The sequence below is a fragment of the Zeus faber genome (genome assembly GCF_960531495.2).
Source record: "Zeus faber genome assembly, chromosome: 4".
Taxonomy (NCBI): domain Eukaryota; kingdom Metazoa; phylum Chordata; class Actinopteri; order Zeiformes; family Zeidae; genus Zeus; species Zeus faber.
In genome coordinates this window covers 21,052,417-21,071,133 of record NC_137191.1, presented here as the reverse complement: position 1 = coordinate 21,071,133, position 18,717 = coordinate 21,052,417, and the positions used below count along the sequence as shown (strand labels likewise).

The window sequence follows — 18,717 nt, the reverse complement described above, 5'->3', positions numbered from 1 at the left end:
GCCAGAGAACCAAATTAAAATGAAAGAACGTCTTCCTGACAGGGGGAGGTCCACCATTTTCTTGCAGAGAAATATCTTTCTTCTTTCTCTGCGCCGGGACCTTACCTCTCCCTCACAGTTCCCTGTCTACAGGAATATCGGCTTTATATGTTACATACGAAGGCCGGAAAATCCTTGAGGTAAATAAGAAGCCTATGGAAATGTCACTGGGAGCCATTTCGGCTTTGAGCCAGATGCTCCGTCTTCCGAGATCAAACGCGCCAGACTCAAAGCCCCGAGACTGAGCTCCCTTTCAAAAGATTCCCTTGTTGCGAGAAAGAGCTGACCTGAAGAGCAACCAACCCTCCGCGGGTGTTCATGCTCCCCCGCATACGCGTCCGTTCATGGGCTGGCACGTGGCCATTTTGTCTTTCATCAGGTGATCAACGCAGCGCTGACCCTGGCGGCCCGGCCCCAGAGCAAGGTGGCCCAGGACAACATGGACGTCTTCAAAGACCAGTGGGAGAAGCAGGTTCGCATCCTCACTGAGGCCGTGGATGACATCACCTCGGTGGACGACTTCCTGTCCGTTTCAGGTACAGTAGCTTACAGTAGTACAGTAGGACTCTTGTACTGCAGACAAGAGTGATACAACGTACATGCACATCTCATTTGATGATGAGTCATTTCTCTTAAGAGGCTTGCAGCAATGCAGTTTTTCATAATAGCTTGCCAAAATGTAATGAATGTAACTTTTATGATGTAATTACACCTTAAATTTAAATTATTAAATATTCATTGTAGAAAGTTGTGACCCTCAAAATGCGTAATAATGATTGCATTACATAATAGCTTATTACAAAATGTGGCAAAACACATCATGTATTGTGTTCAATGTGTTTATTTCATTACAAAATGTGTGCGTTATGACATAATAACAGGGAAATGTATCACATTTTGCAAAATGGGGTGTTATTATCTAGTGCCTCGTTGCAATGTTTCATATACCTACCAAAAGGAAAAGTCGTCTCGGTTTCCATGATAACCTCTCTCTCTTTAATGGCTCCCCAAAGAAAACCACATCCTAGAAGACGTCAACAAGTGTGTGATCGCTCTGCAAGAGGGCGACGTGGACACCCTGGACCGGACCGCCGGCGCCATCCGAGGCCGGGCCGCCCGGGTGGTGCATATTATCAACGCCGAGATGGAGAACTACGAGCCGGGCGTCTACACCGAGCGTGTGCTGGAGTCCATCAAACTGCTCTCCGAGACCGGTACCTTGCCCCGAGACCGTTTTGGCTGTAATGACTCGTAGGCTTAGACGTGGGTCAAAGACATGCGCTACGGTTGGAGACGGTATGATTCATGCAAATATGCAGGTTGAATGTAGGGTGTATTGTATGCTGTGACCAAACATACAATAATAACCTTCACGCGTGAAGCTACAATTAACATATGATAATCAGAATCAGAATCAGTACATTTGCATATACAAGGGATGTACCGTGGTAAGTATCGGTGCGTTGCTGTACAGATAGTTAGTGCAATAGAAAAGAGCTTAACAGTCTGAAAAAAGTACAAATAAAATAGAATTATGCAGAACTAGCCAAAAATACAGAACATAAATGGCCAAATCTATAAAAATATACAGAATATACAAAATGCACCTCTGCATTCTATGTACTGAATAAACTATTGACCCATCAGGTAGAAATGATTTCTACTAAATTATTACTAAGGTTCAGTGTTATAACAGTGTTATTCCAGTGACTCAAACTTTCCTGTTCAAAGCCACAGCTCAAGCCACTTTTTTTAAGTTGTATTTTTTATTTTTCTTACCAACTTATCACAAAAATACGAGAAACTCTTATCTTTCATGTGCGCCATCCGTCGGCAGGATGCTGCCTGTACGCCGACTACTAACGCCTATTCCTCACCATATCTTGACGGAAGCAGAATTGACTGAAAAGAACATTTTGATATTTTGTGCCGCAGCCATACACATGTGCACACACACACGCACGCACACACACACACACACACACACACACACACACACACACACACCCCTAGATCTCCTTCCCAGCCAGGTTAGTGGGGAGCATCTCACGGTATCAATCAGTGCCTTGGCCGTAACCCTCCACTCTCATACATTTTTTAATGGTATTTGTTCTATTCTAGCTTTTCTTTTACTTTTCTTTTACCCGACACTTTCTGCTGCTGTTGTCTCATGCCAGATTACTGGAGAGCCCAATTTAGCCAGGCCCCGGGCCAAAATATGTCACCGTTGCTACCTCCAGTGCAGATTCGATCGGCCCTTTTGCAATGTGACCCGGCACTCTTCAAGTCACGTTGGGTGAACGGCGGCAGCCAGACGGAAAGAGCCTTTTTTTTTTTTTTTTTTCCCCCCTCCTCCGGCGGCGCTCCGAGTGGTATTTCTGCAGGGTTTAGAACTTTTTTTGCTCCATTTCTCACGTTTTAAAATCACACGGAGAGTGAGCCGATGGAATTCCTGAAAAAAACACCAAGCAAATTACATTCAAATGAATAGCTGGAAGGGTATAAGGGTACAGTGGTGCTCGAAACTTTGCGAACTATTTCCTGAACTCCTGCGTAGGTTTGACTGAAAACGATGCCACTTCGACCAATTACACAAAGGCCTGATCACATTTTGGGTCAAATCTATGGAGAGATCCGAATGGGTGAACCAACTTTGTAGTGTCACTCGATGTAGCTGTCTATGTTTCCATGGTTATTTCTCATTTATATAAAAAAAAGACTTCTTGATATATTTAACTCGAATGAAACTTTGCGTGTACGTTGCTGCTGTTTTTGCGTGTTTGTTGCTGCTCTCTTTGCGTGTACGTTGCTGCTGTTTTTGCATGTTTGTTGCTGCAGTTTTTGCATGTTTGTTGCTGCAGTTTTTGCATGTTTGTTGCTGCAGTTTTTGCGTGTACGTTGCTGCTGTTTTTGCGTGTACGTTGCTGCTGTCTTTGCGTGTACGTTGCTGCTGTTTTTGCATGTTTGTTGCTGCAGTTTTTGCGTGTACGTTGCTGCTGTTTTTGCGTGTACGTTGCTGCTGTCTTTGCGTGTACGTTGCTGCTGTTTTTGCATGTTTGTTGCTGCAGTTTTTGCGTGTACGTTGCTGCTGTTTTTGCGTGTTTGTTGCTGCAGTTTTTGCATGTACGTTGCTGCTGTTTTTGCGTGTTTGTTGCTGCAGTTTTTGCGTGTACGTTGCTGCTGTTTTTGCGTGTTTGTTGCTGCAGTTTTTGCGTGTACGTTGCTGCTGTTTTTGCGTGTTTGTTGCTGCAGTTTTTGCGTGTACGTTGCTGCTGTTTTTGCGTGTTTGTTGCTGCAGTTTTTGCGTGTACGTTGCTGCTGTTTTTGCGTGTACGTTGCTGCTGTTTTTGCGTGTACGTTGCTGCTGTCTGTGCGTGTACGTTGCTGCTGTTTTTGCATGTACGTTGCTGCTGTCTTTGCGTGTACGTTGCTGCTGTCTGTGCGTGTACGTTGCTGCTGTCTTTGCGTGTACGTTGCTGCTGTTTTTGCGTGTACGTTGCTGCTGTTTTTGCGTGTACGTTGCTGCTGTTTTTGCGTGTACGTTGCTGCTGTTTTTGCGTGTACGTTGCTGCTGTCTGTGCGTGTACGTTGCTGCTGTTTTTGCGTGTTTGTTGCTGCAGTTTTTGCGTGTACGTTGCTGCTGTTTTTGCGTGTTTGTTGCTGCAGTTTTTGCGTGTACGTTGCTGCTGTCTGTGCGTGTACGTTGCTGCTGTCTTTGCGTGTACGTTGCTGCTGTTTTTGCGTGTTTGTTGCTGCAGTTTTTGCGTGTACGTTGCTGCTGTTTTTGCGTGTTTGTTGCTGCAGTTTTTGCGTGTACGTTGCTGCTGTTTTTGCGTGTTTGTTGCTGCAGTTTTTGCGTGTACGTTGCTGCTGTTTTTGCGTGTACGTTGCTGCTGTCTGTGCGTGTACGTTGCTGCTGTCTGTGCGTGTACGTTGCTGCTGTTTTTGCGTGTTTGTTGCTGCAGTTTTTGCGTGTACGTTGCTGCTGTTTTTGCGTGTACGTTGCTGCTGTCTGTGCGTGTACGTTGCTGCTGTCTGTGCGTGTACGTTGCTGCTGTTTTTGCGTGTACGTTGCTGCTGTCTGTGCGTGTACGTTGCTGCTGTTTTTGCGTGTACGTTGCTGCTGTTTTTGCGTGTACGTTGCTGCTGTTTTTGCGTGTACGTTGCTGCTGTTTTTGCGTGTACGTTGCTGCTGTTTTTGCGTGTACGTTGCTGCTGTTTTTGTGTGTACGTTGCTGCTGTCTGTGCGTGTACGTTGCTGCTGTCTGTGCGTGTACGTTGCTGCTGTTTTTGCGTGTACGTTGCTGCTGTCTTTGCGTGTACGTTGCTGCTGTTTTTGCGTGTACGTTGCTGCTGTTTTTGCATGTACGTTGCTGCTGTTTTTGCATGTACGTTGCTGCTGTTTTTGCGTGTACGTTGCTGCTGTTTTTGCGTGTACGTTGCTTCTGTCTTTGCGTGTACGTTGCTGCTGTCTGTGCGTGTACGTTGCTGCTGTCTTTGCGTGTACGTTGCTGCTGTTTTTGCGTGTACGTTGCTCCATTCTGCCTGAACACAGAGAAAATCCCTCCTTCAATTTAGCCGCTGCATTTTTCCGTCCTATATCTACGTCTATCCGACCCCTTCATCAATTTTTATTCAAGATTCAAGAGGGTTATTCGTCACGTACATATACATTCTTTCATACGTATATGCAGTGAAATGTCAATGCAACGCACCCGGTGATTACGCACTATACTGTATGTTCTAGACTAAACACCATGGCTACCTAAAAGTTTCTACTTGACGAATTAACTGATTCCTAAACGTAATGAAGTAAGTAAGTCAAAAAATATAGAATAAAATAAAATAAAGAACTCAAAGGTGATGCAGAGTAGGGGTACAAAATAGAAATAAAGGGAATAGAGTTATGTATATGGTATAGGCTATTTGTATATACAGATATGCGCAGTAACGTGCATGTGAATAAAGTGCGTATGGAGATATACAGTACAGTATACAACAGTACCGTGTTCAGTTCTGTAAAAATGACTTATTTTGGTGGAATGCAAGGTGTTAATCAGTCACATTCGAGAGGAGTTACGCCAAATGACTTCGCCTTTTTTCGCCTCACACACACTCTTGACGATGTCGCTCCAGACTCCCGAGGCATTGAAACGATTTGTTCGCTACAGACTAATCGTTTGCGAATCTTGCATCACTAACTATTAGTCGGGCCATAATAATGAGCACAGCTCTACGTGTTTGTGATGTTTTCAGTGGTTGACAGGGTATAGTGCCGTGGGATTATTATTTCACTGTTAAAACGCACGACGTGGCAGGAAACAGTTTGGGAAACACCGCCACAGAGCTGCCCACTCCCACACGACGCTATGGCACGACGACTCCCGCACATCCGCAGCCGTGAAACCGCCCGACGGAAATTTTGAATCGGCAGGACCTTGAACCTCACGCCGGGCGGCCTCGTGGGAGCAGCCGGTTGACCAAAACGTGGACTGTAACAGCAGTTTGACTGATATGTCGTCTCTTGCCCTTCTTTTCCCTCCGCTTTTACTGGCGTCGGCGAGACATTCCTCGCCCCTTCTTTCTCCCCTGACCTTTCTTTTTTGTTAACTTTATTGCTAATTTCACTCCACTTTTACCCCCCTCCCGAGGGCTCCAACCGAAAGGGCCCATAAGCCATTGTATTTTCAAGGCTCTTTCTCCTGAATATTGGCCGTGCGTTACCTCAGGGTGGCTAATTGAGACATTAAAGCCGGGGACGGGCGGCTCCCATTGTCTGTGGCACTCTCTTTAATGTGGTTGTTTGAGGTGTCGGCCCCGTCCCCTTCCCGCCCTCTCTGGGCCGGATTGGGGTTTTTCCTCTTTTTTGATCCACCTGCCGCACATGCGATCGGAACCGCAAAGCCCCGTCCCATCGATCCCCGTGAACCTACGCTATCAACGTATTCGACCAAAGGCGAGGGAAAAGTAAGAGAGAAAAGGGAATCCATCGCGGGCTGGAAAAGATGATTAGGCGTAACTCCACAAAGGGAAAGGGATTCCGGACCACACACTTTCTCTTCTTCTTCTTTCAAAGGCATTGAGTCCAATTAACTACACTCTACTAGGAAATCGATAGTTGTCACTAAGCATCTCCACTAAGCGCTCTGAGTTGAATGCGTCGATGCAGCGCCCTCTTCTTCCTCGTCTCGCTGTGCTGTTGCACAACCTTCCCTACATTCTGTGTGTGTGTGTGTGTGTGTGTGTGTGGATGTGTGTGTGTGTGCGCGTGTGTGTGTGTACTTTCAATGTATAGATACTAACGCGCTACATGCTAACATTCATTGTGTATGTGTTTTCGCCTCAATTTCAATGTGTGTGTGTGTGTGTTTATCTGTACTGTATCTGTATCATGTATGTATGCAAGTAGTTACACTAACATGCTAATCATAATGTTTCTGTGTGTGTGTGTGTGTGTGTGTGTGTGCGCGCTAACATTCTCCGTATGCGTGTTGCTATGATGCCATTTGATTTATGTATTGTTGTGTCTGTGTGTGTTGGTGGGACTCTGCCCCCTCCACCCGGGCCACTTATCAGTGCCCTTTGACCCCTTGTTGTCTTCATTGCGCTCCCATCCCTCTTCCCTGTATAGAGTGTGGTCAGATTTACAGGCATGACGGCAGCAAAACACAGACTGAAGCTCGTCCTTGAGAGGAGGAATCAATATCCTGATAGGAAAGTGCTTATGGCTTCTCTCTGTTTCCCCCTCCCTCCCTCTCTCTCTCTCTATCTATCTCTCTCTCTCCCTCTCCCCCCCCTCTCTCAATCTCTCTCTCCATCTCTCTCTCCCTCTCCCTCTCCCTCCCGCCCCCTCTCTCTCAATCTCTCTCCCCCTCTCGCTCCCTTCCACTACCTCTCTCTCCATCTCTCTCTCCCCCTCTCTCCCTCCCCCTCCCTCTCTCTCCCTCTCTCTCTCTCTCTCTCTCCCCCTCTCTCTCTCTCCCCCTCTCTCTCTCTCCATCTCTCTCTCCCTCTCCCTCTCCCTCCCGCCCCCTCTCTCTCAATCTCTCTCCCCCTCTCGCTCCCTTCCACTACCTCTCTCTCCATCTCTCTCTCCCTCTCTCCCTCCCCCTCCCTCTCTCTCTCTCTCTCCCCCTCTCTCTCTCTCCCCCTCTCTCTCTCTCCCCCTCTCTCTCTCTCAATCTCTCTCCCCCTCTCGCTCCCTTCCACTACCTCTCTCTCCATCTCTCTCTCCCCCTCTCTCCCTCCCCCTCCCTCTCTCTCCCTCTCTCTCCCTCTCTCTCTCTCTCTCTCTCCCCCTCTCTCTCTCTCCCCCTCTCTCTCTCTCCATCTCTCTCTCCCTCTCCCTCTCCCTCCCGCCCCCTCTCTCTCAATCTCTCTCCCCCTCTCGCTCCCTTCCACTACCTCTCTCTCCATCTCTCTCTCCCTCTCTCCCTCCCCCTCCCTCTCTCTCTCTCTCTCTCTCCCCCTCTCTCTCTCTCCCCCTCTCTCTCTCTCCCCCTCTCTCTCTCTCCATCGCTCTCTCCCTCTCCCTCCCGCCCCCTCTCTCTCAATCTCTCTCCCCCTCTCGCTCCCTTCCACTACCTCTCTCTCCATCTCTCTCTCCCTCTCTCCCTCCCCCTCTCTCTCTCTCCATCTCTCTCCCCCTTCTCTCCCCCCCTCTCTCTCTCCCCCTCTCGCTCCCTTCCACTATCTCTCTCTCCATCTCTCTCTCCCTCTCTCCCTCCCCCTCCCTCTCTCTCCCTCTCTCTCCCTCTCTCTCTCTCCCCCTCTCTCTCTCCCCCTCTCTCTCTCTCCATCTCTCTCTCCCTCTCCCTCTCCCTCCCGCCCCCTCTCTCTCAATCTCTCTCCCCCTCTCGCTCCCTTCCACTATCTCTCTCTCCATCTCTCTCTCCCTCTCTCCCTTCCACTCTCTCTCTCTCCCTCTGTCCCTTCTGCTCTCTCTCTCTTCCTCCCTCAGACACTAACTCGCTGTGCTTTAACTAATTTCTCCTCCTCCAAAAGAAGGACACATTATCTATCTATCCGTCTGTCTGTCCGTCTGTCCATCCATCTGTCTGTCTGGCTATCTATCTATCCATCCATCCACCCATCTATCCTGTGTCTGTCCGTCTGTCTATATCCATCCATCCACAGTATCTGTCTGTCTTTCTATCTATCTATCTACAGTATCTGTCTGTCTGCCTATCGATATGTCTGTCTGTATGTCTGTCTGTCTAATAGTGGTTATTAGAACACTGACCAGTTTACAGTTACACTTTGAGTTTTCGCTCTTGTTTAAAATATATTCATTTATTTATGATTTATTTTGTTCTTTACATTGTTTGTAACTTTTATGTTTGTGAGCATTTAATAATTTTGTTTTGGAAATGTATCAATTTATGATTATAATGTAATCATAAATATTATAATTTATTAGTTTTATTGTTAGTATTATTATTATTATTATTGGCACTTTTCGGGTCCACTGCAGCTTCGGACATTGTTGAGGTGTCGTTAGAATCGGGACGTCGCAGACATCTCGTGGTTAAAGTTTTTTTAGTAAAAAACGGAATAAATTAAACCAGAAGTAGTCTAAACCTTCCAGTCAGGCGGTGGAGAGAGATGAGTTTGTGGAAATGGACGCTTTGTGACATCATCACCCAATTTGCTATCTATGTGCAGGTTGTGACTACAAACACACAGGTAGACGCTATCGCTCTGTAGTAGTTGCAAACTGTGTGTGTGTGTGTGTGTGTGTGTGTGTGTGTGTGTGTGTGTGTGTCGTCTTAACTGCTTGACGTCGGCGGAGCATTTTGTTTGATATGTTTTTCTTTTGCCCTTTTTGTCAATATAAATGTTCTGTTCGCATCAAACCCGGTGCCGTGTCCCTCCTTATTTTGCAGCATTCGAGCCAGTCCTGACACGCCAACTGTGGGAGTCCAAAACAGTCCAAAACATAACCCGTGTTTGTGTCCTCACACATGGAGTTCGCTTGCCGCTCCAGAGCAACGGGTCTCAATCGTGCCTGTTTTATTTTGGTCCCAAAAGTTTAAAAGTTGATGAAACGTCCCTGAGGGACATGCAGTGTTTAGTCCGTTTGAATGGAACCGTGGTGTTGGGAACGTCCACACGGAGAGATTTCCACCGTGAGGCAGGACTCTGTGGACTACAGGGAGTAGACAGCCACCTTCTAACTTTTAGGGTTAAGTCATAACACGCAACATGTGTACTGGCTTGTAGTAGTAATTCCAGTGTCACAAGGACTCTGAAAACTTGCCTGACGGTGTCGTTATGTCATCCAATGCTGCGTTCAATGACAACTCTGTATATCTGAACTTCCATGGGACAAGTTCCATGGGAACTCGAAAAATTGTAATTGGTGTCGATACTTAATCCTGTGTATTGCTGCCTGCAGCTATATTTATTATTATTATTATTATTATTATTATTATTATTATTTGGTAGATTCATAAATGAACCTAAACAATAAACAATATAAAATTGTTATTCTTATAAACAGTATATTGTGTGTATCAACTAATTGAAACGCAGCTAGACAACTGCCAGGCGTCTTGGAACAAACTCAAGTCCATCAGTGCTAATACAGCAATGTGCTAACGCGCTAATGCTAAGGTCTGTGCTTGGCCTCACCACCAGACGCAGCAAAACATCCTGTTTCATCCTGTTTTCTTAATGGAGTGATGAAGAAAAATAAGAAAATTGAAAATCTGTTTTGAGCCGCCAGTACAAGAAGTGCTCATTGTTCATTATTCATGCTCTTTATGCGAACATGGCTAAAATGGCTGCGTTGCACAGCACCAGGTGTAGCCCTGAACGGATGAATCACTCTCCAATTTCCATCCTTTGTCATGATGATGGAAAAGAAGGAGGATTCAGCCCGAATGGAAACAGATGGCAACCTCAGAGAGCAGAGAAGAGGGGGAGGATGAGAAGGAAGTGGTTCCCTCTGCTGCATGGAGTTGCTAGCGCACACGCTTAGCGAGCGGCTAACATCACAGGCTAAAGGCAGAAAAGGGCGGGAAACGTCTCAAAACACGCTAGGCTCTGTAAATCCAGTTCTACTTGGTGGAGTTATCTGCTACGCTAACGCCGACACAAATCTGAGCCGCGATCACCCATGTTTTCAAAGCGAGAGTAGCTTAGTGTTCCGCAGTTAAAATGCTCGTTTGGCAGGTTTTTTTTTTTTTTTACCTTGCTTTATATCGTTAAATAGAAGTTGTCCTGCCAAAACAAAATTTAGAGTAAAGGAAAAAGAGGGTATGTTCATCCGTTTGAAGATCAATAAAATGTCGTTTAAAGTGTCTATTGTACTTCTATGTCTCACGTAAGCAATAGTTAGTTCAGGCCTCGGAGGGAAAGGAATCCATTCCTGTACGGTCACATTTAATTCCCTTCATCATTTCTCAACTGGAATGAGTGAAATTGCTCCTCACCATCAGCAACTTTGCTCATTAAGAAGCTCGGAGAACATTTAAATATTTCTATTTAAAAACTCCTTTCCTTGCATTTCCCCAAAAGCCTATTATACGCTTTTTTCCCAGCAAGGGGATTTAAGTGAATTAAAAACGAAAAGAAAAGAGGAATAAAAAAATCTCAGACTTTCCATATGAGGTTTTATTCATATATATACAGTATATATATATATATATATATAATATCATGTTATATTTGTCATTCATATCACATTATATTTCTATTTATATCATTAAAATCACATTCGTTTTATATCATGTTCATGTAATGATTCCACGTAAACACAAGTTCACAAAACAAAACGTCACGATACACGTTTCCAATTACCGCTAAAAACTTCAACTTCTGCGTAATCCAAAACGCTGTCCTTCCCCTCCCACCAGCCTGGTGACCACTGATTGTGTGTGTGTGTGTGTGTGTGCGTGTGTGTGCGTGTGTGTGCGTGTGTGTGCGTGTGTGTGCGTGTGTGCGTGCGTGTGTGTGTGCGTGTTTGTGTGTGTGTGTGTGTGTCCTTGCTGAACTGTGTGTGCTGGCGTCATTCTTTGGCCAACTTTTCCCCTTTTGAAAAACATTCCACCTTTTGACCGTTTTATTTTTTCTCCCCTCCCTTCCTGCAACAACACCGTACAAACTACAGCAACCTAGAAAATAAAACAAGATATAATACATATAATCTAATTACATATACATCTAATTAGTTATCATCATATTTTATACCATAGGAGCATAGCATAGGATTGCAGTGTATATTCTGTATATTTTATACATTAGACTTTTTTGTTTTACTTTTTTCTGTTCGGCAAATTTTATTTATATTTTATTTATATTCTATTTTATATCTTTATATATTTTTTATCAATATTTAAATGATTATTTTATTATTGTTTATTTATCCTTCTCAGGCGGTTAGGCTTTTTTGTGCAATGCTTAATAATCACCGTGACAGATTCCTCGCACTCTACATGTAATTGCACCCGGCGAAGTCATTGTGATTGTGATTCTCCCTCTCTCTCCCTCTCCCCGTCTTCTCGCGTCCCTTCTCCCTCCCCGCAGTGATGCCCCGTTTTGCGGAGCAGGTGGAGGTGGCCATCGAGGCGCTGAGCACCAACCCGCCTCAGGCCTTCGAGGAGAACGAGTTCATTGACGCCTCGCGCCTCGTCTACGACGGCGTCCGCGACATCAGGAAGGCCGTCCTCATGATCAGGGTACGCTGGCGCCCAGCGCCCCCCCCACGGGCTGCCGAGAGGAACGTGCCCAAGTACTGTAGCTCAAAATGTTGTTTCAAAGAAAGAAACGAGGAATGTTCGGACGGGGGGTGTTTTTGAGTGCGGTTTGGGTGAAGTAATTTATTTTAAACGTTTTTGCCAAAGTTAGGAATGTGTTTATTGTAACGTTGCAACGCATTGAATTCACAACCCAATCCATTACTGAAACCATTACGCGATCATTATTTGTCCTGGTTTTTGTAAATTAATCTACCCTTTTGAGGCTATTAATCGATTCAAATCCTACAACAAAGCTCCTTGTTTCATTACTACTTACAATTTATTTGATTGACCTTGAATGACCTTGATTTTCAATCTTCACTGGTTGTTGTTGTTGCCGGTTTGCTATTCGACTCATTGTTCTTTCCATCGCGAGTTCCTCTGGCCCCTCACTTTATTTGTGCACAATTAGTCATTGTTTATTACTTAATGTATACTCTGGCATCGATGGGAGCTTAAAAATCTATGGACCAGTCCTTTTATTTCACGCTCATACTTTCTCATTCTTATATTGTAAGAATAAGTGAGGAGGTGTCTGTACATTGATAATACATAATTGCCGTTGATTCATCTACGTCCATCGGTGAAGCATCAGAGTTGGGATGACAGTTTGGAGGCAAAATGGGATTTTCTCTCAGGAAATACAATAAAACAGCGATTTAAATGGAAATGGAAATTCAGGGCTGAACGGAGAGTGCTTAAAGTGCCTCGATACCCTTTGTTTTCCACAGTCTCCATATCCCGTTTGAACCCACCCTGCTCCCTCCTCCCTTCATCATTTCTAATTCACTTATTAAAATGATTCCACTTTATGCAACAGACAGTTGCCCGGTGCTGCAGAACTGAAAATATATGATGGACAGTTATGGAAAATAACTTGATGTTGATAAATAATGTTATTATTTATTCATATTACTTTATTATTTTGTATTATTTATATATATTTTTTAATGTATATATCCATATTTTCCGAATAAACCTCTTGAATATTATTTAAGCCACATCCATTGTATTGGCTTTACCTCCTACGTCAAAACGGGTTCGGCCAGACGCTTTTCTTTTCTTCCTCCCTCCTCTGCTTCCCTTCCCACTCAGCCGTCCTCCTCCCTTAATTAGCTCCCAAAAACCTCAGAGATCGCCTCTTGTTAATTGGACAAACAGATGCCTAAAACCGCAACTTCGAGCCGCCGTGCCACCTCTGTTTTGCCTTTCATTTGACAGGAGACCGGAGAAATTAACCTGGCTCACCTGCCAGAATATCTCCGGGCCATTTCCATTTTCTCTTCCTCCCTTTAACCAGTCTCTGAATCATGATGCAAGAGCCTGGAAATATCAGCGACGGATTGGTTGTATTATTCAGGCCCTGGTCCTGATCGCCACATGTGTTTCACGTAGTATGTCCAAGTATGAATTTTAAACGGAATCAGAGACTTGAGATATCTTTTGGCTTTTTCTGTTTTATCCCCTTCCTCCCAGACGCCAGAGGAGCTGGAGGACGACTCGGACTTTGAGCAGGAGGACTACGATGCCCGCAGCCGGACCAGTGTCCAGACCGAGGACGACCAGCTCATAGCCGGACAGAGCGCCAGGGTGAGTGGAGCGGTCCACGGTTCCGACGGTTCCATGTTGGCTTTCTGGAATCCGGCAAAATGCAGGGCACACGAGATAATAGGGGAGTGGAAAGGGTAAGTTGAGCCATATGGAGGTGAACTGATCGGTTAAGGAAAACCATGAACCAAGTCCTTTTAGTAGATATTTCTTTCAACGGTTAAAGATAATCATGTAGATTAGTATTCTGAACATTTTTTTGTCGCTGATGAAACCTCCCTCATCGTTCCTTGTTAAAGTTAGCCATAATAATGAGTCAGTCAACCCTTCGGATCAATCAACCAATCAATCCTTCAGTCAATTAACCATCAACCAATGCACCAACCCATCAATCAATCAATCAATCCTAATCAATCGTAATCCAAATGTATTGATATTCACCATAGTATCATGCAGTGAAAAAAGTCAAATTTCTACCTAAAGGAAATTTCAAACAATTTCAAACATTTAGATGGACATAGTTCTGCTCGTTCCCAGTCACATTCAACAAATCCTCCATCAGAAAATTCTGTTTTCTGATGCAAATTCGTGCTTGACCAACTTGTCCGACATATTTGTGTTGTTCCTGTTCCTGTCATCACTCACGCCTCATCGTATGATGATGACTCAGGTCTCTTAAACTTCTGTGGCACAACAGCAGCTCTACGATGTTGAAAAGATGAAAAACGTATCGATTGAAATATTAATAGTACTTCAGAGCTTTGACTTGACTTCGGTATCAAAGGTTTGAACTCACTCAGAGGCGGTGGGCACCAATTTGGATAAAAACGTTTTGAAGTTAGTAAGTAATCATTATCATTTATAATTAACTCTTATCCCCTCTCAATTACATATATATTTTAGACCTAGTGCAATGTGCTTGGACCCAACAGTCCCTCATAGGGCATCACATTCCACCTGATTCTATCTGATTGGCTGGATGCCAGTGGGTCTGGCCAACTCACCTCCTGACTCTCCAACCCCGCTCCCCAAACCCTAAGCCTAAATTCAAATTAAATGTGTGACAAGCGCGTCTTCGTTACCGCTGCATTACCGTTCCCCCAACAACACTTTGTGCTAATCTAACTACCTCCACTTGCGGCGGGGAGGTCCGTGTGAATGGAATCTAACCAACAAGTGGGACGGGTTTCAATTCGGCTGCCATCCGGGGAATGGCAGGTGTAAAATTGCCATTCACAAACAAAGCGGTAATTACCCAATGGCTTTTCAGATGTCAACACAAAAATACAGTAGAGCTTTGTGCCAAGGCCTCACTTAGTCAGTCGCCAAACACCGGGGCCCCGGGCTCTGGCACATTGGGGGGGGTGGGGGGTTTCCCACTTGGGCCCTAGCTTAAAGAACATTAGGAGGGGAGCGGCCCCCGCTCCCCCTCCAGCAGCGGAGGATCGCTCGCGGTGCATCGCCTGGTGAATGGATTGTGGCGACTTGGCCCGGTGCCTCCCCCGCCGAGGCCCATTGTACCGTTGCCCGGGCCTCTTTTACAGCCCTGCGCACAGAGGTATTAATGCATCTGGAAGTGGAAAGAGAAGGGGAGTGGAATGAAATGGAAACCGAAACTGTGCTTTGCGATTGCAAACAATCCACGCACAGCCGCCCAAAAGACGACCGGAGGAAATCAGGACTTCACTAGAGGGCACAGACTGGGAGAGCCGCTGGGAACCGCCTCGGTGACAACAAAAGATGTCTCCATTCCGCTGTGTTTATTTGCCGCCCGACTCAGCATTTAGGCGTTTATTGGCGGTTTTGTAATGTCTTTTAATGTTTGGTTTTTTTAGAAGTCTTTATTTCATATTTATTTCAAGTGCCTCATCATCTCAGTCTTCTTTTGCCAATACCCAGATAAAGTATAACTACAATTTTAGCGCTGAGCATCTTGAATCCTAATGAGTTTGGGAGCGTTGTTTCTCATCACGGAAGAATGAACTGAATAAGTAGGATCGCTTCTTCAGCTTCAAACAATAATGTCTGACCCAGTGATAACCCAGGGAAAACTTTTTTTTTTTGCAGCATATTTTAGCATTAATACTAATGAACAAGTAATCCTGTCTCGTGGGATATATTACTCCTACATTATTCAAGTATCAGAAGAATTTCAATGCACAATTTGAGAAACAACTGCATTCGGGGAGAGCTCAGAGATCAACTCGGCCTCTAGTCCGTGAGACAAAAGTGGCCTTCTTTGAGCTGACCACGTGCTTTTTTTGAAAGGACAAGTACCTCGCGATGCCACTTCCGCCGACCCCGCTCCGGTCACAATCTGACCTCCAAGATCCGCTTCAGACCACTCAGTGACAGTAGCATCAACCTTCAAAGAGTAGCTAAATGTTCCAAAGCATATATTTTGCCTTCATTGTAAAGAACTGATTTGAACTGCTATTTCACACCATCACCCTCCATGGCCGGAGGAAATCGGCTCAAACTGGGGAAGAAACTGCAGACAGCCGCCAAAGAAATAAACTTCTACACGCAACAGAGAGAGCTGGGGCTGGGCGCCGGGTGCTCTGCGGAAGTTCTGCTCGAGCTGTGAAGAAGAAGCTGCGGCGTGTGTAAATGGGAAGAAGAAGTGCGGAGCACGCTTCACCCACCACACAACGCTCCCACACGGGCTCCCACACGGGCTCCCACTGCGTGAGCGCGGCGGGGCCATCTGAGAACCGCACAAGGGAGCCTCACAAAACAAACTGTAAGACGAGGCTTCCTGGCACTGGCTGCGGCTCTGAGTGGGCAGCTCTGCTTGGTAACAGTTTGGTGGCTCAGCGCGTCCTTGATGGAAAGTGTGAAGTGCAGCTGGGACTGATGGGTGGGGGGTGGGGGAGTGGAGGAGGGGGGCTATTGAACATTCTAGTAGGTGTGGAAAATATTCACATTAAAACACACTATATGCACACGAGCTGATGATGCTTCGAATCAAACCGGTTTGTCTAAAGACTGCTATGCTGACGAACGTCTGTACAAACTATACGTTTGGGAAGCTACTTAGCTGATCTTAGCCTGTTCTGCTCTGGCTTATCGCACCGCGGTGAGAACCGCTGTTCCTCTCTTTTCCGTTGTTTTTTTTTGTTTTTTGTTTTTTTTCCCCCCGTGTTTTGATTCAAACAGACAAGTGTAGGCATAATCCATTTTCTCTATAGGAGCTGACACGAGCCCCACTGAGATTTACAGCCATGATCCCTCTATACTGTGACTTGCTAAGGGTATCACACATCCAGGACAGAGGCATGATAACTCTCTCTCTCTCTCTCTCTCTCTCTCCCTCCCTCCCGCTCTCTCTCTCTTTGTGGAAGGAAATCAAATCCGGGGCAGTCCCAGGGGTCTTTGTTCCCAGAGCCTGTGTGCTGCTGCTCCGCTTGTCACTTCTATTGTACTTATGCAAAAAGCAAAGTTATTAGAAGCAAGCATGCATAATAAGAAGAGCGCTGCAGAAACACACACACACGCGGGAGGGATGGCATGTACATGGCCTCTCTCTCTCTTTTTTTCTTATTAGAGCGTGTACACACCGTCCAAAACACGCCACGGATCACGCTCACGGAACCAACCCGCCATGTACTCAAAGCTCACAAAGACCACCGCCACCCCCCCCCCCCCGCCCCCCGCTCCCCCTTTAAACACAGTGATTGGATAACACTGTTGAGAGGTCATCCATAAAATTGAACTCCTGAGTGTCTGGGCAGTTTATTTCAAATGAAACAAATTAAAGTCATTTCGAGACTCCGCTCACTGAAGAAACCCGGAAAGCGGCGCCCTCTAATCCCCCGCAGACGCAAACCCGAGTCGCACGAGTGTATTGGCACCGGCGCTCCCCTCGGACGGATTTGCCACCGTGTTAAGCTCCCGAGGCCCCCGCTCCTCGTCGTTATCAGCAAAGTAGGGGAAAAGGGATTTGAGGATAAGTGAATTCTAGGGAGGGAGAGAGGGAGGGAGAGAGGGAGGGAGTTCACCCCGCGCTTCCCCACTGACGTCCCAATTGGCTCATGTGTTTACACCAGTGCTACGGCTTACTTTTTGTATCTCTCCCTCCCCTTCTAGCTCTCTCTCTCTCTCTCTCTCTCTCTCTCTCTCTTTCTATCTATTTTCCCTGTCTTTCTCTTGCTTCGTTTTTTTCAGACCGAATTGGGACGCCAGGCAAATCCCTCCCGTCGCTTTTTTAATTTAGGGGAAAAGGAATTTGTAGTTGAGTACACATTGTTTGAGTTTGGAGGCACTTGTGAAGGTGCTACAACGGCATCTTCAGGAGCATCTCCCTGCTCCTGTCCTCGGCACACCTGTTGCCAAGGCAGGAGGTTGGCGACCTCAATGATTTTACAATTCTCTCCACTCCTGAGGGGCAACACATGATTCTTGACACTGGCAGCATAAAGGTTGGTTATAATTGGCGATGAGTGAATAATTAATGCCTTAGACGATGGCTCGGGGGCAGCGAGGATACGGTAACAACCAACCCTGCTAGATGAAGGGGTCAGTAAGCGTGCAGCGAGGCAGACATGAGCCAACATCTTGCAGGCGTTTTTAATTACACACTCTGATGAATTTTGCTCAGCTTTTCCTGCCCTACGGCAACCGTCCACTCACCTGTGTCCAAATTCATTAGGTACTGCCTTGTAATACCGAATAGTCTGTACGCTGTATTATTTGGCGACATCTCATGGTCTCATGGTCTTCAAGGCTCGTACAAAGGAGAGCCTTGCTGGGATCTTCAGGGCATCAGCACTACAATATGTTCTCTGGCTATAGCTAGCTGCGTTGTGTGAATAGCTCGCTATGTGCTTGGAGTGTGAACACTGTTTTCCTCACATATTCTGTTTAATGGGATTTTTGCTTATTGTGCGCCTTGGTAGCGAGTGCCGGGCGGCTCCGACCGAGCGGGGATTCGCTTGTTTGTTCGCCTTGTTAGGGTTGTCCTCGAGCAAAGCCCTCCGTCAGAAGCTCGGCTCGCAGACGTTCCTGCCGGAGCCTCAAGAGACGTCTGCCGCTGCTCCGAAGAGAGCGCCGAGTCAGATGGCGGCACAAATGGTGGTCTCACCGGGGCGCTCGGCCTCTCTCTTTGTGATTTCGATTTCCTCTTGTTCTTGCCACTGTCACACTCTGCGTTCCTTTCCCGACTCGTCTCCTTCTACAGGATCTCTGGCAAACGAGGCGTCTTGTATTTTTGTTGTTTAGTCTTTTTCTTTCTCCTGACACATCCAGTGAGGGACGGGAGTGAGGTGACACACTCTCTCTCAACGCTCACCCCCTCACCCCCCCCCCCCCACTCACCAGCTTGGCTGTGAGAGTTAGAGGAGGCGGGGAAGGGCAGATTTGGGAAAAATAAGTTGGTAATAATTATGTC

The 18,717-nt window shown here is 46.1% G+C and overlaps 1 protein-coding gene across 1 annotated transcript in view; it reads left to right on the top strand.

Moving 5' to 3' along the window:
• ctnna2 (catenin (cadherin-associated protein), alpha 2) overlaps window positions 1–18,717 on the top strand; it is a 376,545-nt gene that overhangs the window by 343,451 nt on the left and 14,377 nt on the right. Inside the window, exons 11-14 of the mRNA XM_079999605.1 lie at window positions 419–575; window positions 1,053–1,253; window positions 11,569–11,720; window positions 13,257–13,370. Coding sequence (XP_079855731.1) covers window positions 419–575; window positions 1,053–1,253; window positions 11,569–11,720; window positions 13,257–13,370 — 624 coding nt within the window. The remainder of the gene's footprint in view (window positions 1–418; window positions 576–1,052; window positions 1,254–11,568; window positions 11,721–13,256; window positions 13,371–18,717) is intronic.